This window comes from Neolamprologus multifasciatus, chromosome 22 (assembly GCF_963576455.1).
Source record: "Neolamprologus multifasciatus chromosome 22, fNeoMul1.2, whole genome shotgun sequence".
Lineage (NCBI taxonomy): Eukaryota > Metazoa > Chordata > Actinopteri > Cichliformes > Cichlidae > Neolamprologus > Neolamprologus multifasciatus.
This window is the reverse complement of record NC_140459.1, coordinates 34,085,750-34,105,982: the sequence shown is the minus strand read 5'-3', so window position 1 is coordinate 34,105,982 and position 20,233 is coordinate 34,085,750. Positions and strand designations below refer to the sequence as shown.

The 20,233-nt window shown below is 43.9% G+C and overlaps 1 protein-coding gene across 1 annotated transcript in view; it reads left to right on the top strand.

Moving 5' to 3' along the window:
• Positions 1-20,233, top strand: part of LOC146493865 (retinoic acid receptor beta-like) — a 229,692-nt gene that overhangs the window by 65,044 nt on the left and 144,415 nt on the right. Inside the window, exons 2-3 of the mRNA XM_085149712.1 lie at positions 561-648; positions 17,220-17,592. Coding sequence (XP_085005838.1) covers positions 17,403-17,592 — 190 coding nt within the window. The 5' untranslated portion in view covers positions 561-648; positions 17,220-17,402. The remainder of the gene's footprint in view (positions 1-560; positions 649-17,219; positions 17,593-20,233) is intronic.

Below are 20,233 nucleotides of genomic sequence, written 5' to 3'. Positions count from 1 at the left end.
GTCTGTAGTGATCCTGTCTGTAGAAAGTTGGCAAACTGTGCCCTAACACTTTGTGGCTGAGTTGGTTTTGTTCCCAATCACTACTTTCTTTTGATACCACTGACAGTTAACTGTGAAGTATTTAGTAGCAAGGCATATTCACAGGACTATCACTATTCCTCTCACTGTACCACTGGAATTCACTGAGTTCCTGACAGCAAATGTTTATAGAAGCAGTCTGCATGAATTATGATTCCTGTGGCCGTGGAAGTGACTGCAACACCTAAATTTAGGGATTTTGGTGGGTGAATGAATGTGTCAGAGGCAAAGAAAGAAAAAAAGATTTCTATAGAATATAACCTATTAGTAATTACTCACAGAATGAACTGTATTGATGGTAAATACGGAAAAAACAATCAAACAACCCCTTTTGAGCAAACACTTGGCCACAGCTGGAGTGTGTTGCTATGTAAGGTTATCAAGATTTCTGCCCTTTACATTTTGTGGTTGTCAGATAAAGAAACAAAAATGTAGAGTTACAGTGCTGTGAACAAGTATTTGCCTCTTTTCTGATGACACAGGATGTTGAATATGGAGCTGCCAGGCAGGAGTGAGGAAGACCACAGAGGAAATTCATGAATGGAGCTGTCCCTGTAGGAGACATTACAAGTAAGTACATTTTGTAAATTTACATTCAAATAGAGAAGATAATCAATCAATCAATCAATCAAGGCTTTATTCGCCACCTGCAGGTTGCCCTGCAGTGAAATAGGACCCCCCCCCCCCCCCCCGACCTTACACACACAACACAGACATCACATGGGGATACAGCGTTACAGAAAAAAAACACTGAAATATACACTACAATGGGAAAGTACAAGAGGAAAAAAAGAGACCTCTACTCATGCTGGGCTCCTGGGAGGACAGCATGAGAACAGGAAACAAAAAAACTCCTCTGCACAAAAACTCCACAGCACAACATTATGGAGCACGTTACAAGCCACAGGGTCGGGTGGGGGGGGGGGGGGGGGTGAGGAGTAATCCGAAGCAAACACAGCAGCCATCCTGCACAGCGCTACCATTCCAGCGCAGGCTCAGACCCCCCGTGTTCCCCCGCAGGAAACAAGCATCAAAGGTGTTTGGAAAGGGAGGGGGGATGAGTGTGTGCATATCAGTGTATATCTATGTGTGTGTGTCCATAATTCAGCTGAGACAGTGTCCTTCGCCCTGCTAGGTTAAGTAAACAGTCTTCCAGCCAACCCAGGTGGCCTTGCATGGAATGGGAAGGAACAGACTAAACACAGTCGTTATCAGGGTGTTGTTGTTCAGCTCCAGCCTTGCGACCGCAGCTGGCGCCGCGAGGGTATCCGCATGAAGTCATGGTGCTTTTTACTTTAGTGCGAACAGCTCATATGAATTTCAAAGCAGTTCTACAGTCCAACACTGGTCTCTCAATCTCCCGTTGGAGAGCCGTGAGCTTCTCCATGATGTTATCAACCTTGCGCTTGGTGATGTTGTCATTCTTGTGCTCAAAGAGCCCCAAGATGTCATCCAATTTGAGCTCAGAGATGTTATGCCGGGCTAGCCCTTCCAAGATGTATCCAGTCTGCAGTCAGAGATCTTATTCTGAGTATTCACAGCAGCCGTAGCCTCTCCAAGATCTTATCCGTGCTGCACTCAATGAGCCCATTTTGAGAAACTCATACCTCTTCCCATCGTTCCAATCCCAGCGGGCAGCCTTGTGGGGGTTTGAACAGCCGGTTCCGCTTTCTTAATTCTTCAATAAGTCAGGGCCAATCCAGCTCCGATCAGCAAGAACCCTGTTACCATGGTTCCAAATAGGTAGATATCTTCAGCACTCAGGCTCACCCAAGCCCAAACTTCTCGTTGAGAAAGGGGTGTCGATTGCATTTAGGGACCAGTTGATCAAATCCATAATTCCTCTTTTAGGTTTTAGAGAACAGACTGTGAGAGAGTGTTCCAGGGAAAATACAAAAAAACCACGAGACTAGACAAGGACATAAGCAGGGAAGATAAGGGAGAGGAGGAGAGGAGATAAGTGCGACCGCCTTCATCAAGAGCAAGAGCAGAAAAACAAATCTGGTAATACAAAAAAAACCTATTAATTAAAACTAAAACTAATCTCACTTAAATTAAAATGATCTGTACTGCATGGTGTGCATCTCACTAACAAGGATACAACATTTAATAGGGTGCAGTGGTATCTGCAATAAACTAGAAGCTCCGGTTTTTGTGAATATACTAAATTAAATGTTCAGATTTGTGCATATCTTCATTCATTTTCTGCATAATCAAAATGAAATAAATTCTTACTATTCTCCTTATATGTGTAGACTAACACTGTTAGTTTTTATAGGAAAGTAAACAAAAGAATGAGCACTCCTTACTGAATGTACTGCAGGGTGCAGAGCGGCTCTATCAAACTGTCAATTCTCTATGCACCATCTCGCTGTTTTTAATGCTATTTTTATTCAGCTTGTGCTCGGTGGCTCTGTGGTTTCTATCCACAGCATACACAGTATGAGTTATACTTCTAAAATTAAACCTCATGAATTATTCTTGCAGTGTTTTACCCCTTCTTTTTTCCCACAATGAAGGAAGAACATTGTCTTGAAGGAGACTGTTAAGAAGTTGCAGGATGCCTCTGCAATAGCCAGTGACTGCTGTGTGAATAACACCAACCTACAAAGAGTAACATTGCCAACAATGTTAGAATCCTTCCCTCAAAGTACAGGAGACTGTCTGTGAACATGTGTAATCCAATTTACCCTGCCTCATGTCCTGGTTTGAGCTTTTGAGTCTAAATGAAAAACCAAGTATCTTGACGACTTCTCAAAAGCATCAACAAGACTTTAACATATTGATGAGTGAATGTTATTTGGATAATTAGGTAAATAATACTAATAATATAAACTAATTCATACAAGAAAAACTGATAAAACGATAAAACAAAGAACAGATGACTCAGCTTCCCTTTTCTAAAAAAAAACACTGCATATAGTCCTTAGAAACATGTTCACCACAATGTTTACCTATGGCATGTTTTCCTATTAAGAGCTGCAGGGAAATGCCATGTCAACACAGGATGAGTAGAACCCAATTCCAAAAATGTTTGGATGCCATGTAAAATTTTAATAAACATGGAATACAATGCAGGAAGGCAGAAGCTTAACGGAAAAATAATGTTTTCAATGTTGATCAAGTTTGTGGGGTTAGGCTAACTAGTGATTCTAAACTGGTGATTTGGCTAAACTGCGATTCTAACAGGTGAGCTGTACACTTGGAAAAATTGAGAAAATAAGGAAGTGGCACAGAACAGAACAGGAGGATATGATGAAGTTGACACAAGGAGAAAACAGGCGGACATAGAGAAAAAGGTGGTACAGAAGGAGAAACAGAATGGACCCACAAAGGGAATTAACTAAAGAGAGTAAGAAAGCTAAGAACAGAAGAACAACTCAGTACATCCAAACAAAACACTGACAGACAGACAGAGGTACACAGACACTCAGTCCTAAAATATAACCTACATTTTGTAGGACTGTAAAATTAAAAATGGAGATCTCTTGATAAACAATAATAAGCAAAACGGAGACAGTTATAATAGATTTTAAGAAGGAAACAATGAACAGAATCACTTAACAAATTAACAAAAAACTCGATACTCAAACGTTTTAAGTATCGAGTATCAAAAAAAAAGAATGAAATCATAATTTAAAAACAAATGGTCACACAACTGGTTACTAGGCTGAAGAGACACACCAGACAAGCAGAGGCAAGGAGAACTAATGGCCTGCTCTCCAAGTATCCATACAGGGTGCACAGGAAAATAGAGATTGAACAATACATGAAATACATGTATTGTTCATGAAAACCATCTGGGAGAAAGGAGCTCCATGACAACACAAAGTAACTGGTGGACATAAGAGCAGACCACAGGAAAAAAACCCTGAAGGGTTAGAGTCTGACCAGACATCCAATCTGGCACAGAGAGGAGGAAAGTGTCAGAAACAAACGTCATTCAAGGCTTCTGGCTAAAGATACTAATGGCAGCAACTAAATGGGTCCATGGAAGGCAACAAAGGAGGCCAACTTGAAGGCAATGGCACAAGTCACTATCAGGTGCAGAAAATATTAACCGCCTAGGACCTGGCGTCCACATATGTGGACATCACATTTTGGGTTATTTAGAAAGAAATACTTGATTTTGCTCAACAAGGGCCTGATATCCACTTACGAGGACATTATGCTGCTACTGTTCTACTGAAATTTTAAATGAATATATGTGGCTCTCATTTTTCTTAGAAACAAAAATCAGGTTAAAAAAAAGCCTGACGAGCTCTGTTAGAGCCTTCCTTCAACCTGATTAGTTCAATTTTATTTACATAGTGCTAAATCAAAACAGTCGCCTTCATGAATTTCTTTGAATAAAAATTTAAGATTAAAAATAAATACTCATAACCACATCAGAGATATAATCACATAATAATCATTTCCTCCAAATCATCAATGTGTCTATAAGATCCCATTTCTTCAAGCCTGCTCAGACACGTCTTACCATTAATTAAGGCTCCAATCTTAAATATGATCAGTGTAGTTCTATTAATGGCTGCATACCACAGGCCTTCAAGCTGGCAGTAATTAAACCATTACTTGAAAAGATATCACTTGAGCTATTTTAGCTAATTATAGTCCAATCTCCAACCTTCATTTTCTAGCTGAAATTCTTGAAAGAGTAGTTGTGCTCTGAAGAGTTTCAGTCAGGTTTCAGAACTCATCACAGTGTTAGTGACAGTGGACTCATCTCTGTGCTTGTCCTGCTAGACCTCAGTGCAGCGTTCGATACTGTCGACCACAATATTTTATTACAGAGATTAAAGCATGCCATATAAATGGAAGGTAATATACTTCAGTGGTAACCAGATGCTTACTCTAGATCTGTCAGATATGCAGAACCCACACGCAGGGCTCTTTGAATGAAGACTGTTTGCTTACAGTGAGGTGAGTGACAAAGTGCAGAATATTTTCTTCTGGTGACGATGGCCCGTGTCTGCGTTTCCTCTGTTCCCAAAACCCGTGCGTCAGTTCGACCCACCTGTTTCCGAGGTCCTGCAGGAAACACCACAAAAGCTGTTGTTAGAAAACTGCATGTTAGCCGAGAATCACACACTTCCTGATATCTAAATCAACTGGGAAACTGACAGTTTCTCAGACAACGATCCAGCGCTGATGGATGCTCAGCCGCTCTGCTCTCGAGATGAGACTGATCAGCTGCAGGTGTGATTGCGTTCCGGTGTGGCGAGTCCCATGACGGGGACACCACTCTCTGGGCTTGTCCTGCTTGGAGGAATACCAGATCTCTCTCTCTCTCTCTCACACACACACACACACACACACACACACACACACACACACACACACACACACACACAAGTAAATGGGGAACATGATGACACAACACCATGGCAGGGCACCCAGTGAGGACAGCGGGCCATGACAAGATGGCCTTTAGTAACACTGTGAAATCATGGAGCCATTTTTGACCTTATCTTTCAGATGTAGGACTGCTTTCTTCCATTTGTGCAACATCTCTAAAGTTAGAAATATCCTGTCTCAGAGTGACGCTGAAAAACTAGTTCATGCATTTATTACTTCCAGGCTGGACGACTGTAATTCATTATTATCAGGATGTCCAAAAAACTCACTGAAAAGCCTTCAGTTAATCCAAAATGCTGCAGCAAGAGTACTGACAGGGACTAGAAAGAGAGAGCAGATTTCTCCTGTTTTGGCTTCCTATTAAATCCAGAATTCAAAATCCTGCTCCTCACATACAAGGTCTTAAATAATCAGGCCCCATCTTATCTTTAGATGGGGCCTGCACTGCTGGCACGGTCTCTGCACACAGAAAATCTGTGTTGCGCACACACAAAAAATCTAACTTGAATTGAAATTAAAATTAAAACTTTAACAATTCTGTTTTGCAGTGTTAGTCAGTGATTGGCTGCTCCCGTATGGGATTAGAATGATGCCACCTTATCCTGTCCAGCCAATGATGCGATTCACATTCGTATATACACAGCTAATCATCGTGGTTGACAGGCTATGACAGTGTCCTTATGTGCCGAAACCGGTGTTTTAGCAAGTGTTTTAGCTAGCAAAGCGGCTTGGCTGATGTGGAGTGAAGCCACGTTTAATGACAACGTGTACAACCATTGGAGATGTGAGCAGGACAGACGGAACAACTGACGGAAAAAGTGTGGACTTTATACCAGTTTTTAAATTGTGTTGATCGACCACGTAAAACCAGAGTTATGATAAAATATCTGCAATGTTTGGTTTTCTTCCTGAATACTGTCGTTGTTTATATTTACTGCGGGAAGAAACAGTAAAAACTGCATTTTATAAGGAAAACGCTAAAAAGCCTGTGGTACTTTTTTCCGTGTCGACCAATCAAAAAATGTAAAGCAGTTAATTAAAAGTCGTCTAACATAAATGTAAATGCTGTAATTTGATTATTTTAATAAACCATGTAACTTGGATGCCGGCGTGACCACAGTGCACACGTCTGCTGTTGTTCACTGTGGTCCAAGGGCAGCTCAGGGAGTTTGTGTTCGCTCAGGCACATGAAAAATTAGAGGGAACATTGATTATAACTATACATAGAAGCAAGACCAGAATTAAATTCATTGCTAAATAACAGAAAAGTAAAACACAAAGAAATCACAGAAACACCACAAACTCAAAATGCTGGGTCAAAATGTCCCAGAACCATGTTGTCCATGTTGATTAGAGATGAAATGACCCTATTAAAGTTTTAAATGTGATGTCAATCACAATCACAATCATGAAATGTTAACTCAAGTGAACAGCTATGGTAAATTTTGGATAGATGTATTTGACAGTGCTCTCCACCATCATCATCTGAAAGACGAATGTATGTATCTTTTGACTTTGATCACTTCCAAGGTGGACTAAAGCTGTAGTGGCATGTGGTAGTTTAACTCTTTGCTAAGTCATTTTATGTTCATTTATCCTTAAATATAAGAATGACATTTGGGCGATCGTGGCTCAAGAGTTGGGCGTTGTAATCGGAAGGTTGCCGGTTCGAGCCCCGGCTCTGACAGTCTCGGTCGTTGTGTCCTTGGGCAAGACACTTCACCTGTTGCCTACTGGTGGTGGTCAGAGGGCCTGGTGGCGCCAGTGTCCGGCAGCCTCGCCTCTGTCAGTGCGCCCCAGGGTGGCTGTGGCTACAATGTAGCTGCCATCACCAGTGTGTGAATGTGTGTGTGAATGGGTGGATGACTGTGTATAGTGTAAAGCACTTTGGGGTCCTTAGGACCAAGTAAAGCGCTATACAAATACAGACCATTTACCATTTACATTTGGAATTATTTTCAGCACTGCAGTAAGCTTAGAAAAGTGCTGAAAATAAAAAGTGCTGAAAACAAAATAATATTTATACACATACAGATACAGCTAATGAGGTGCTCCCATCTGAAAAGCACCAGCAGTGACATAATTTACATGTGCTGCAGATTCTTCTATATACAGTGACGGTATTTTGTGACTTTTTTGTTTCTCGAAGAAGTATGTAGGTGCAATATTTTTGGCAATCTTATTTTTGCTTATTTCCCCACCCGCCAATCCACAGCGCCACCCCTATTCATGGCCCAGTCCTGCCAATCATGACAGTAGAGGTCAAAGACGCCATGAAGAAGGTGAAAAATGGAAAAGTACCTGGCCCCAAAGATATCCCAGCAGGAGCCTGGAAACTCCTTGGCCAGCAAAGTATCACAATTGTTTTATCATGGATGGCAAAGTGCCAGAAGCCTGGACCAACCGCATCACGGTAACAATTTGGAAAGCCAGTGGCGATGCCATCAACTGGGCCAACTACCGCCCAATCCCTTTTCTATGCCATACCATGAAGATATTTGTACGGATCCTGGATGCCCATCCTGGGAGTCTCACCATCAACGTGGGTGTATCCCCGGGTACGGCCCTTTCGCCCCTCCTGTTCATCTTTTGCATAGACACTAAGATTACCGATCTCCAAACACCTCACCCATGGTCACTCCTCTATGCCGACAACGTCTTCCTGGCAAATCCATCCAGAACAGACCTGCGACACCACATGCAGCAATGGAAGACATGCCTGGCTGACTATGGCAGGAGACTCAACACCAGGAAGACCGATTACATGGACACCCAACAAGATGTTGATGAAGATTAAGAAGACCTAAAGAAGACCAATGAATGTAAGTACCTGATGATCAGTAGTGATGTGGATATCCTCCCTGACATCCAGGCAAGGGCCAAAGCCGCTTGGACGAATTGGTATCAAGTAACGGATGTCAGATTGTCATCTGCCATCTTGAGGCAAAGATCTACAAGATCATTATCTGCCCAGTCACCCTCTACGGATCAGAATGCTGGTCAGCCACCGCAAAACATAAACAGGCTCCACATATGATGGAAATGGAAACCTTTTGCTGCAGGTGGGGATGAAGCAGCCCCTCCAGAAGAGCTTGAGGTAGTTTCTAGAGTTGGGAAAGAGCTGGTGGCGGATGATGAATGTCCTGACATCTGACTCACGGACTGCATTTCAGTTAGAAGTTGAGCTTTTACCAGTGTTGGGACTAACGCGTTATTAAGTAACGCGTTACAGTAACTACGTTATTATTGTGGTAACGAGCACGGTAACTAGTTATTATGTCAAAATCAGGAACGCGTTAGTCGTTACTGGGATTTAGATAGGGTCGTTACTCGTTACTTCGTGTGGTGGCTATCGCGGAGCTTCCACAGATTCTGTAACATTAGCAAGTGGTGGAGGCAGCAGGTGGATGAGGGAAAGGGGACGCAGAAGGAAAAGAGACCCGAGGCGGCCGCCGGTCCAAGTGTGAACTGAACTTCAGGTAAGAAGTTATGACCTGCAGTCTATCTGGGTCAGATATAAACCAAGTTTAGGTGGAGTTTATTTTCGTTATTCTGACTTTTTCCGTACTGCGTACTAGCTAGCATGACGGAGTTTCTATACAGCTGGGTGGGTGCTATGAAGTTAATGATGTTAAACTTTATTTTGTCCATAAGTTATTAGAGTTGCCAACCGTCCCGTCTGGTATTCAGAGAAAATATTACGCGTTTCTTATTGAGGTGAAAAGGAACAGTTTGTCCCGTAATTCGGCTACATTGAAATAGGCACAAAGCTGGAGTTATTCTGTGTCTTTGCTGCACAGCTGCCTCTTCTTCTTTCATTCTTCCCCCTCCCTTTCCCGTTTCTACTTCAATCATGAAAACTGATCAATGATCAGCTGATCGGCTCTCTTGTTTGTTTATCGCCCACTTTGCGCCAGAAACAGGAAACCAGCCGATGTCGCGTTAAACAACAGCAGCACGTTTAAGCTTGATCAGCTGTTGTTAGAATTTATTTAATATTAATTTCTAGTATCAGCTGATGTTTGCTGGAGCCACAGCTGCAAAAAAGCTGCTGGTCATGATGTCGGTTTGGTTATCTGGTGAGAGGGAAACATGAAGATGAAACCAGGAGATGTCCTTACTGAATCATCAGAGCTGAACAGGTGATGGAGAAACAGGTTTACCTTTTAGGTGACATGAATGAGTTGAAGGGAAGTTATGAACTGTTTCTGAGAGACAGATAACACCAGGATCCTTTTTAGGTAGCTGACAGCTGGTAACTGTGCAGGTGCGGATCTAGCAAAGTTTTGCCAGGGGCGCCAGGTGGGGCATTAACAGGGAGAGGTGGGCAAAAAGAAATACTTTTCTTTCTTATTCTAATTTAAAATGTCTTGCTTTTAAAAAATGATTATCTGAATCTTACAACAAACGATTGATGCATATATACCATCAAAACAGTGAACATCACTGTCACAACAGCGTTTGTTTTCATTCAAAGGCTTTATGATTTTTCCTATAATGGCGGGCCAGTCTCTAGTCAAAATGCCCAGGCCGATTTTTTGTCCCCGTCCAGCCCTGTATGCAGCTCATCTGCAGTCTGGTGTTACCTACATCTTCCTATTCAGAAGGCAGAATTTCCGAGTTCTGAGTACAATCAAAGCACCACGACTGCAGTTTTTGTGTTGGATGTGAAAAGCGCACATGACACTGTGACGTAGGCTAGAATCATGGCAGCGGTCAATGACGGTCCAGGCGTGGGATTTCTCTCGTGGAAACATGCACATTATCTTTTCCTTTCTATTGGTAGGTGGCACAGTGCACTTGTGGCAAGTAAGCAAGCTAGAAGACTGGCAAAGTTATGGAAGCAACACATTAACAAGAGAATTCTGAGTAAAACCAAAGTTACTTTCCCTAGTAACTAGTTACTTTGAAAGTAACGAGTAACTTGAAGTAACTGAGTTACTTTTGATAGAAGTAACTAGTAATGTAACTAAGTTACTATTTTAAAGTAACTTACCCAACACTGGCTTTTACACAGTCAACGTTTGTCACAGAATCCCAGGTTTTTAAATCTGTTGTCCAGGAAGGTGCAGACAGCAAAATCATAAAATGTTTCAGTAGAGTTGAAGCGATGGTGACAATGCCCTGACAGCTGAGCAGCTAGCTTGCTACCTTGAGACTCTGAAGCTTTAGTGGTTCTGAGAAGCAGTGAGACCAGGGGAATCACCTTGGACACAGAAACATGTTTTTCAGGAGACATCTCTCGGGTTGCTTCCTCAAATGGACAGAGTACATTTATGGAGAGACGGATGACAGACCATTCTTCCTCATTTAAACAAAGTGAGCTCTTCCCAAGGATACAGAGGCCTGTGTAAACTGCCTCCTTTTGCTCAAGCAATCTCTCCCACATGTAGAATATAGAATATAAAAATACTCTTCCTCCTCTTCAGAGGTTTAAGCCTGCTGTGTCTATGTTTTGGTTATAGTTGGCTGCAGGAAGAAGACAAATGAAGCCTGATAAGGCAACAGAATAAAGTGAAAACTAGAGATGGAGATTCAATACTTACATTTCAACAACGTATCTAGCTTTCAATGCACAGTATGATTCACCCACATCACATGACCATGTGAGGTCTTTGGATTGTTTGACTCATGCTGTGTCTATGCAGATGAACTGGACAGGCAGACATTTTGATAGGAAGGCATTCAGCTCAGGTTACTTTGCCATTTCAAACAAACAAACAAAAAAACATGCAATGCATACTTATAATTATACACACACAGTACACTAAGAGAACAATAGCCACAGTTATAAAAGTGCAAAAATATCTGTTTTTGATTGCAAAGGCAAAGAAGCAGACAAGCAAGAGCGGCATGTTCTCAATGTGCAGAAGTGGTTCAATGAACTCATCACACCCTAAGGCAGCTGATTGTGAGCACACAACATACTCAACAGATTTCCATTTGTTTTGTAATTTTTGGGCTTTCAAACTAGCTGCACTCTTTTAGTTTCAAACAGACATGAGACTTAAAAGGAGTATCAAAATAAAACGGACGACTACTTAACAGACTGTGCAGATAAGTGCTTGAGGTGGTGACGTGTATGAAGGTGTGTGTGTGTGTGTGTGTCAGTCCAGTCGCTGAGTGTTGGAGTCTGACGGCTTGATCATCGGCGTAGGTGTTGATAGCCCAGATCTTGTTTTTACCATCCAGCTGACTCCTCAGGACTTGCCTGACCATCTGCAGGTACTTGGTGGTTGCAGCTTTCCTAGCAGCCTCTTCATGGTTTCCATTTGCCTGTGGGATGCGCAGGTACTTAGCTGTCTTCTATGTCTGCAATGTTGCCTTCCGGTAGCTCAATCCCCTCAGTTCTGACTACCTTCTCTTTGGTTACTGTTTGATGTTCAGTAAAGACTCTGGATTCGTGATTACTAGCAAGCTTTGTTTACTGTGTAACTGAGCAGACATTACATGTAAGCCACCTCACTCCCGGGGGGGCGGGTCTCACTTTCGCGCTGTCTCACTGCGTGCGTGCGCAGCATACTACACGAAACAGGTATATTAAAGCAGCATTAATGAACAATATTAGTCAGATGTTCTACAGTTACCATCCGACTACACTTCTCCTATACACCAATGACATTAGAGTGTCATTGCTGTATATCCTGGTGGCGTGGATCAGTGAACTGATGTTTCATTCACTCCTGGCATCTTGATGTCATACATGTACACGAGGTGGCTGACAGTTGCTCCATTCTGTATTCAGTATCTGTAGCCTAGTAATCTAGTGAATAATCTCTCAGAGGGGGTTCAGGTCTATGCAGAACAGCAGACAGAGCATCTCCTTGGTAGATCCTGTACTCTTCAATTCAATTCAATTCAATTTATTTATTTAAGGTAGACCCTACAATAATACATAGAGAGAAACCCAACAATCATATGACCCCCTATGAGCAAGCACTTTCGCAACAGTGGGAAGGGAAAAACTCCCCCCCCCCCCTTTATTTATAGAGTTTTTACATGTAATTTGACATATCAGGCCCAATAAAGCAAGCACCAACTGATACAAAGACATATCTCAATACAGATTAGGCCATTAAAATTTGGATGATAACAATAAAAAATAAAATCAAAATAAAAGGGAAAAAAACCCCACACAGAATAATAAAAGGCTGCCACATCTGTGAGATCTTATTAACATTTCCTCTGAGACTGAATTTTATTTTCTCCATTTTTAAAAAGAGCATAACATCTTCCAGCTAACGTGATCAGGCTGGAGGGTGAGGAGCTTTTCAAGACAGCAAAATTCTACATCGTGCTAGCAGTGAAGTGAAAGCAATAACATCCAGCTGCTTATGACTAAGTTTTAGGGTGGCATCTTCAGAAACACCAAAAATGGCAACTAGTGGGCATGATTTGAGTGTAACGCTCAAAACATGAGAGAGCACTTCAAAATAAAAAGTGCAGTATAACTGAAGTGTCGGGCACGTAAGAAACATATGAGTTAAATCACAGGGGGAGGTACTGCATCTGTTGCACAGGTCAGGAATGCCCGGGTATATTTTAGGTAGTATAGATAAGAGAAGTGTAATCCGTATACCGTCTTAAACTGAATAAGGGAGAGTCTTACACATGAGGCATGAGGCTGAGGTATGATTTTTTTCAATTACTCTGTCCCAGTAACCTTCCCCAAACTTAAGACTATTAAGTTCCTGTACCCAACTCGAAGCAATTTTTTTTGGTTGAGTAATTGCCCGATGCCATAATTAAAGTATATATTCAGGGTTCAAGGTTCAAAGTTCTTTATTTGTCACATGCATAGTTATACAAGTATAACACACAGTGAAATGTAACCTGACACGCTCCTCGACATGTGCAAAAATGGGGGGAGGGGGGGGGGTGTAGAGGAAGAACATTATATATATATAGTATATACATTGGGTGAATGTGCAGTAGTAGCAGCAAGCAGGTGAATTCTGTACATTAATAAGAATAGACAATCTGACTATTTTACAGAATAGACAATATAAACATATTTAAAATTAAAGGAATTTGAAATGTACATTGTGCCTGGGTTTAGAGTGTCTGGAAGAGAGTCCTGTCTCAGTCAGTTATAGATGATGTGAGAGGGCGGGTGTGTGTGTTTAGGGCCCGGATGGCTTGGGGATAGAAGCTCCTCTTGAGTCTTTCTGTCCTTGCCCGGATGATGCGGAACCTTCTACCAGATTGCAGAAGTTGGAACAGTTTGTTGCCAGGATGGGACGGGTCCTTCAGTATCTGCGCTGCTCTAGTCCGGCATCTCCTGGTGTAGGTGTCCTGAAGCGGGGGGAGAGCAATCCTGCAGCAGCGTTCTGCTGTACGGATCACTCTCTGGAGAGCTTTTTGGTCCTTCACACAGCTGTTCCCAAACCACGATGTGATGTTCTGTGTGAGGATGCTCTCCACAGCGCCTGTATAGAAAATCCTGAGGATCTTTGGAGAGACCCCGAACTTCCTCAGTTGTCGTAGGTGGTACAGGCGCTGCCTAGCCTTTTTGGTCTGGACCTGAATGTGGGCAGACCATGTCAGGTCTGAGGAGATGTGGACACCAAGATACTTGAAGGACTGCACCCTCACCACTGGAGCTCCATTGATGATAATGGGCTTGTAGTCTCTGTGCTGACTCCTTCTGAAGTCCACCACCAGCTCCTTGGTCTTGCCGACGTTCAGCTGGAGGTGGTTGTCCTGGCACCACGATGCCAGATTCTTCACTTCGTCCATGTAGGCCGCCTCATCGTTGTTGGAGATGGCACCCAACACCACTGTGTCGTCAGCAAACTTCACAATAGTGTTGGAGCCATGGGTGGCCACACAGTCTGAAGTGTAGAGGGAGTAGAGCAGTGGCGAGAGGACACATCCCTGAGGTGCTCCTGTGTTGATGGTGATGCTGTTAGAGACGCATCTACCCACCCTCACCACCTGAGTTCTGCCAGTGAGGAAGTCCAACACCCATGCACACAGATCCCTGAGCTTTGTGAACAGTCTGCAGGGCACTATTGTGTTAAACACTGAACTGTAATCAACGAACAGCATTCTCACATAGTTACCCTGTTTCTTGTCCATGTGGCTGAGGGTGGTGTGCAGGACGTGGGCGATGGCATCCTCAGTGGATCTGTTGGGTCGGTAGGCGAACTGGAGCGGATCTGTGGTGTCTGGGATGGAGGAGGAGATGATGTTCTTCAGCAGCCTCTCAAACACCTTCATTACTACCGAGGTCAGTGCGACTGGCCGGTAATCGTTCAGGGATGAGGGTTTGCTGTTCTTGGGCACAGGGATGATGGTGGATCTTTTGAAGCATGTGGGGACCACAGACTTCGCCAGGGACTGAACATAAACCTAAACTGGGAAAAACTAACAAACAAACCTGAAACATAAGGACAGCGGGAGATGTACAGAGATGGCAGATGAGGAAGGCTGGGCAGAGAGACGCAGAGGAACACAGTGAATGAACACAGACGGCGCGACAAGGAACACAGGCAGACACACACTATAAATACACAGAGGGACACTGGGAAATCACACACAGGTGGGAGACACAGCTGGACCTGATTAACCTGACGAGACAGGGGAACACTAACACCAGGGACCAACAGAGGGAGCACCAACCCAGAAACCCAGTATCCAAAAACACCAAAACACAAACCATCCAAAACAGTCCACAAATAATAATGATAATAATAATAATAACAATAAATACACCAAACACAAAATCCCTGAGTCCACGGACCATGACAGTTCTGAAAGTCACAGAGAGAGGCGTTATTACTAAAGTGAAAAGTAAAGGTGAGAGTGGGCAACCTTAAGGGCAGTATGATGCACAGTTTAGCCGGGAAGAGGAGCGCAGGTTTAAATCCCCGCTTATAAAGTTCAGACATTGCGTCTTTAAACTCAGCTCAGTTTTTCACCACCTCGGGGCTGTAATCTTCATATAGCCGGATCCTATGGCCATTGTAGCTGAGCTCTCTGCAAGCTCAGCTACCAGCTTCACGGATTACCAGGTATTTTATTTGGTCTTTTATTAGAAGCGGCGTGGACCTTCAATGTCCTCAGGTAATCCCACAAGTCGTATATTCTGCCTTCTGCTGCGACCTTCCAAGTCTGCCACCTTGGATTTTAGCCAGTTGTTGTCTTTGCGAAGCGTAAAGCATTCAGACTCTAATTGATCCAGAGGTTGGTCCAATTCGATGTTGACTCCAAAGAGTTAATGCGTTGACCGTGGTCCTGCACTGCAGACTGCACATTGTCTAACTTAGAGGACAAGTCCTCAAAGGATGACTTAAAGTCCGCTAGCAATGCAGCTCTATGCTCCTCGAGCATTAAGCTAATCTCGGCTGCAGTTACAGGTGCCGTAGGTGTCGAAGTTTCTCGGTCTCGGTCTTGTTTGCCCTTTGACTTTGACATTCTTTGGATCTTGGGTAGTCGACAATGGCAAGGTAAATCCTGAACCTGTAGCGGAGCAGACCTAAAACACGTCTACTCAGTAAACACCATTACCGGAAGTCCCTAAACTCCCTTTTAACAGAAAGAAACCTCCGGCATAACCAGGCCCAGGGAGGGGCGGGACCATCTGCTGCAACCGTTTGGGGTGAGAGAAGGAAGACAGGGCATGCTGTGGAAGAGAGCCAGCAGCCTACACTGCATAACTAAGGAAGGATTCAGGGTCACCTGATCCATCCCTAACTATATGCAACATCATCATCTCTTGCCCACTTATATATTCTTGATGGTGACTTGTGCTTTTGGCTTGAAGTTTGCCTCTAGTGTTGTTCACCACATCCCCAGTGAGTTCCTGATGAAGGCTCTTCGGGTCCTGTTGATCTTCTACAGTTCTCCAAGGCATTCCAGGATCCATGTGTTGAGTTCTTGTAGTCAAGCCTAGGGACCCTTACTGGATACATATGCCCTGGTCGGGAGTCAAGCCCCCAACCGGAAGCTCCAAAGATGTGTAATATTACCACAAAAAAAGGTGTAAGGTTTAAGTTTTATACCTTTATAAGAAAATGTATACCTCTGTTTGGAATTATGCAGGTCGTGTCTCTGACTTTGTTTCAGATTAGTATTGTCAAAATGAGGGAATAACCAAATTAGCTAACTGGTGTCTTTGTGGAGATGGGGTTCAAAGTCTCAATACAAATTCAGCACAGATGCTTTGAATATTTCAGTGTTTCACAAAACCTCGCTTTACCCTTCACTACTGAAAACTCACTTTTTTTAAACTGATGGAAAAATTAATAATCCATATAACATAGCCCATAAAAATGCAGAAATTCAGGCAGGAAAGGCACAAGAAGTGAAAACAAACATTGTGACAAGGACTGAGGGAAAGACACCACTAAACACACACAAGAGGGCAATTAGGGGATGTAAACACTTGGGGTAAATGAGACTCAGGTAAGTAGAATCTAGGAAACAAGACAAGAAGACAATAGAATTTAAAACAAAGTACAAGTGACAAAGGAGTATCAAAATAAAACAGGAAGTAACAAACATGGGACAGAGACGAAGACTTAACAAGAAACACTGGGGAAGCTATGCTAAACTGAAACACAGAGAAGTAAACACAAACCAAAAGCAATTCTCAAGATAACAAAAACAAAGAATAGAAAACTAACTAGAATTAAAGACTAAAACCCCTCAAGATAACTATGTAAGCAGTAAGATCTTGATTCATTTATACCTGTAGGAAACAAGGACACAGGAAATGATTAACAGAGAAATGCAGACTGGACAGCTCCACACCTTGTTCATATGTGTCTGTGTTACAGGGTTAGTCTCTGAGTCAACCTGGATGACACTAAACTCCACCACCATGCATCTCCGGAGTGCAGAGGTGGTACCACACCTGCTCCAGATACATTAACTGCAACCAGGGGCTCATACGATGGTCTCCCATTTTCTCCAAACCTCTGACCATTCAGTGCTCAGCACGTCATTTGACCATCACTGTGATGAAGACGGCCAGCCGCGTCCCGGCTCGCAGCAGTTCCCCACTGGCCCAGATGAAGCACTACACACCTGGGATCTACTCTTTTCTTATCCCATCAGTCATCAGCCCCCTGCCTCAGGTGCCACCGCAATTAACTCAGAGACTTCAGATTCAGCACCTATCCAGCAGTGGCAGCACACCATCGCCTGTTGGTGAGTTCTCCTGATTCGCCACTTATACTTGTTATAAGGATTTGAAGGTTTTCTATGTGAAACGAGTAACCAGCTAGTATGAAATAAGATTACACAGCTTGTTTGGTTCTTCCTGTCATTCCTGCCTTGAACCATATAGCACAAGTTTCAAACTACATAGATAAGTTACAAGTACCTACCTTAACTTGTGTCACTTGGCTGGTAGAATAATTAGTATATAAAATTCTATGATTGATGGATCATGGTGACCTAATATGGAGAATTTTTTTACTTAATAAAATATGCTTCAATTTTTAAAACAGCTTTTGGCTGTGAATTGATACACTTAAGACACATTTAGATTGAGAGGTCTAGGTGCAAGAGTTGTGAAATCCACACTGTTGCTGAATGATAAAGCAGTGGATTTATTGGTAATGCTTGCCCCGTGTGTGTTTCGTTTTACTCTCCCCGGTCTCATACAGCTGTGTTCCAGGAGTGTCTATTCTCCCTAATTACCTGCTGTGTCTCCCATAGCCTTTGTCACGTCATCCTGTTTCTATGGTCGCTGTTATTATAGTTTCTGTTTGGTGGTCCTTGTTTAGTATTGCTTAGTTACACGTCATCCCTAGAATTATTGCTTTCTTTCTTGGATTATTATTCGATAAAAGGCTGTTTTAGGTTTGAAGTCTGCCTATGAGCCTGCATTGGGGTCCTAGCTCTTCCTGAAATATGACAGAATGACACGACCACACACAGACTCCCCAGACTTCTTGGAGGAGCAGTTTGAGTGCATCGAACAGCAGATGGAGGATCAGATGGGTAGTCTTTGAAAACCCCAGGCTTGTAGGCTTTTTTCCAATCTGCCTAAAAGTCATTTCCACCCTCAGTCCTCCGACAGATACTACCTACACAGAAGTATACCTTGCTGTCCAGCCTCTTATCCTCGATGCAGTTGCCAATCAGTTCCCCAGGCTCAATGCTGCCATTTCCCAGATTGTCATAGGTCAACCTCTCTGGCCCATTGGTAAAAGGCTGACTGCAAGTTCTGCAGTCAGTTCTTTTTTTTTTCTTTTTTTTTTTTTTTTGGGGGGGGGGGGGGGGTGTTTTGACGTATTCTCTGATATATTTGCCTCCATCCATTGATCCATCCATGTAGTGGGGGCAGCAGCCCAAGCAGAGAAGCCCAGACCTCCCTCTACCCAGCCATCTCCTCCAGCTTGTCCAAGGGAACACCAAGGCCTCCTCCCGGTGGGACATGCCCGGAATACCTCACCCAGGTGAAAGCCCATCACCCACCAGGAACGAGTCCAACCTATTGCCAGCTATGTGGTCCAAGCTCTTGCAACGGTTGTATAAGGAATGAATGGCCTGTAGCAATGGGCCAGACACCCCATACTCCTGGAGCACCCTCCACAGGACACCCCGAGAGACACGGTTGAATGCCTTCTCCAAGCCCACAAAACACATGTAGACTGGTTGGGCAAACTCCCATGCACCCTCAAATATCCTTGAGAGGATGAAGAGTTGATCCAGTGTTCCATGACCAGGACAAAAACCACATTGTTCATCCTGTATCCAAGATTCAACTAACGGACGGACTCTCCTCTCCAGCCCCCTGGCATAGACCTTCCCAGGGAGGCTGAGGAGTGTGATTCCCCTGTAGTTGGAACACACCCTCCTGTCCCCTTTCTTAAAGATGGGAACGACCATCCCGGTCTGCCAATCCAGGGGTACTGCCCGTGATCTCCACGCAACATTGAAGAGGCGTGTCAACCAAGACAGCCCTACAACATCCAGAGCCTTCAGGAACTCAGGGCGGACCTCATTCACCAGAGGGGCTCTACAACCAGTGCCTCAGTGTCCTCGCCCCCAGAGATTGGCAGGTCATCCCCGTCCCCAGACTCTGCTTCATCCACGGAGGACATGCCAGTGGGATTAAGGATTTCTTCCACCTGACAATTTTCTCAGTCGAAGTCAGCAGTGCTCCACCCTCGCTATACAAAGTGCAGGTAGAACACCGCTATGCCCCACCTAAGTCTCCTGACGGTTTGCCAGAATCTCTTCGTGGCAGTCCGAAAGTTTTTTCATGGCCTCTCTGAACTCCTCCCACACCAGAGTTTCTTCAGTCACTGCCCGTGCCGCGTTCCACTTGTCCTGTCGGTACCAATCAGTTTGGTGGTTACCACCACGACAGTCACCAACCACCTTGTGGCCGCAGCTCAGTAAAGCAATGGCAATGGAGGTGCTGAACATTGTCCATTTGGATTCAATGCCCTCAGTCTTCCTGCTGTTGAAGCTCTGCCGGGAGTGTGCGTTGAAGATCTCGGCGGACTGGGGCCTCTGCTAGGCGTTCCCAGCACACCCTCACCATACGTTTAGGTGCGCCAGGTCTGTCCAGCATCCTCTTCCGCCACCTGATCCAACTCACCACCAGCTCAGCCCCTCTCTTTACCCGAGTGTCCAGAACATATGGCCTTATGTCTGGTGATACAAAATGGATCATTGACCTGCGGCCTAGAGTGTCCTGGTGCCACATGCACTTATGGACAGTCTTATGTTCGAACATGGCGTTTGCTATGGCCAAACTGTGGTTTGCACAGAACTCCGGGAGGCCATTCCTCCCAATCACGCCCCTCCAGGTCTCGCTGTCGTCTCCCAGTAG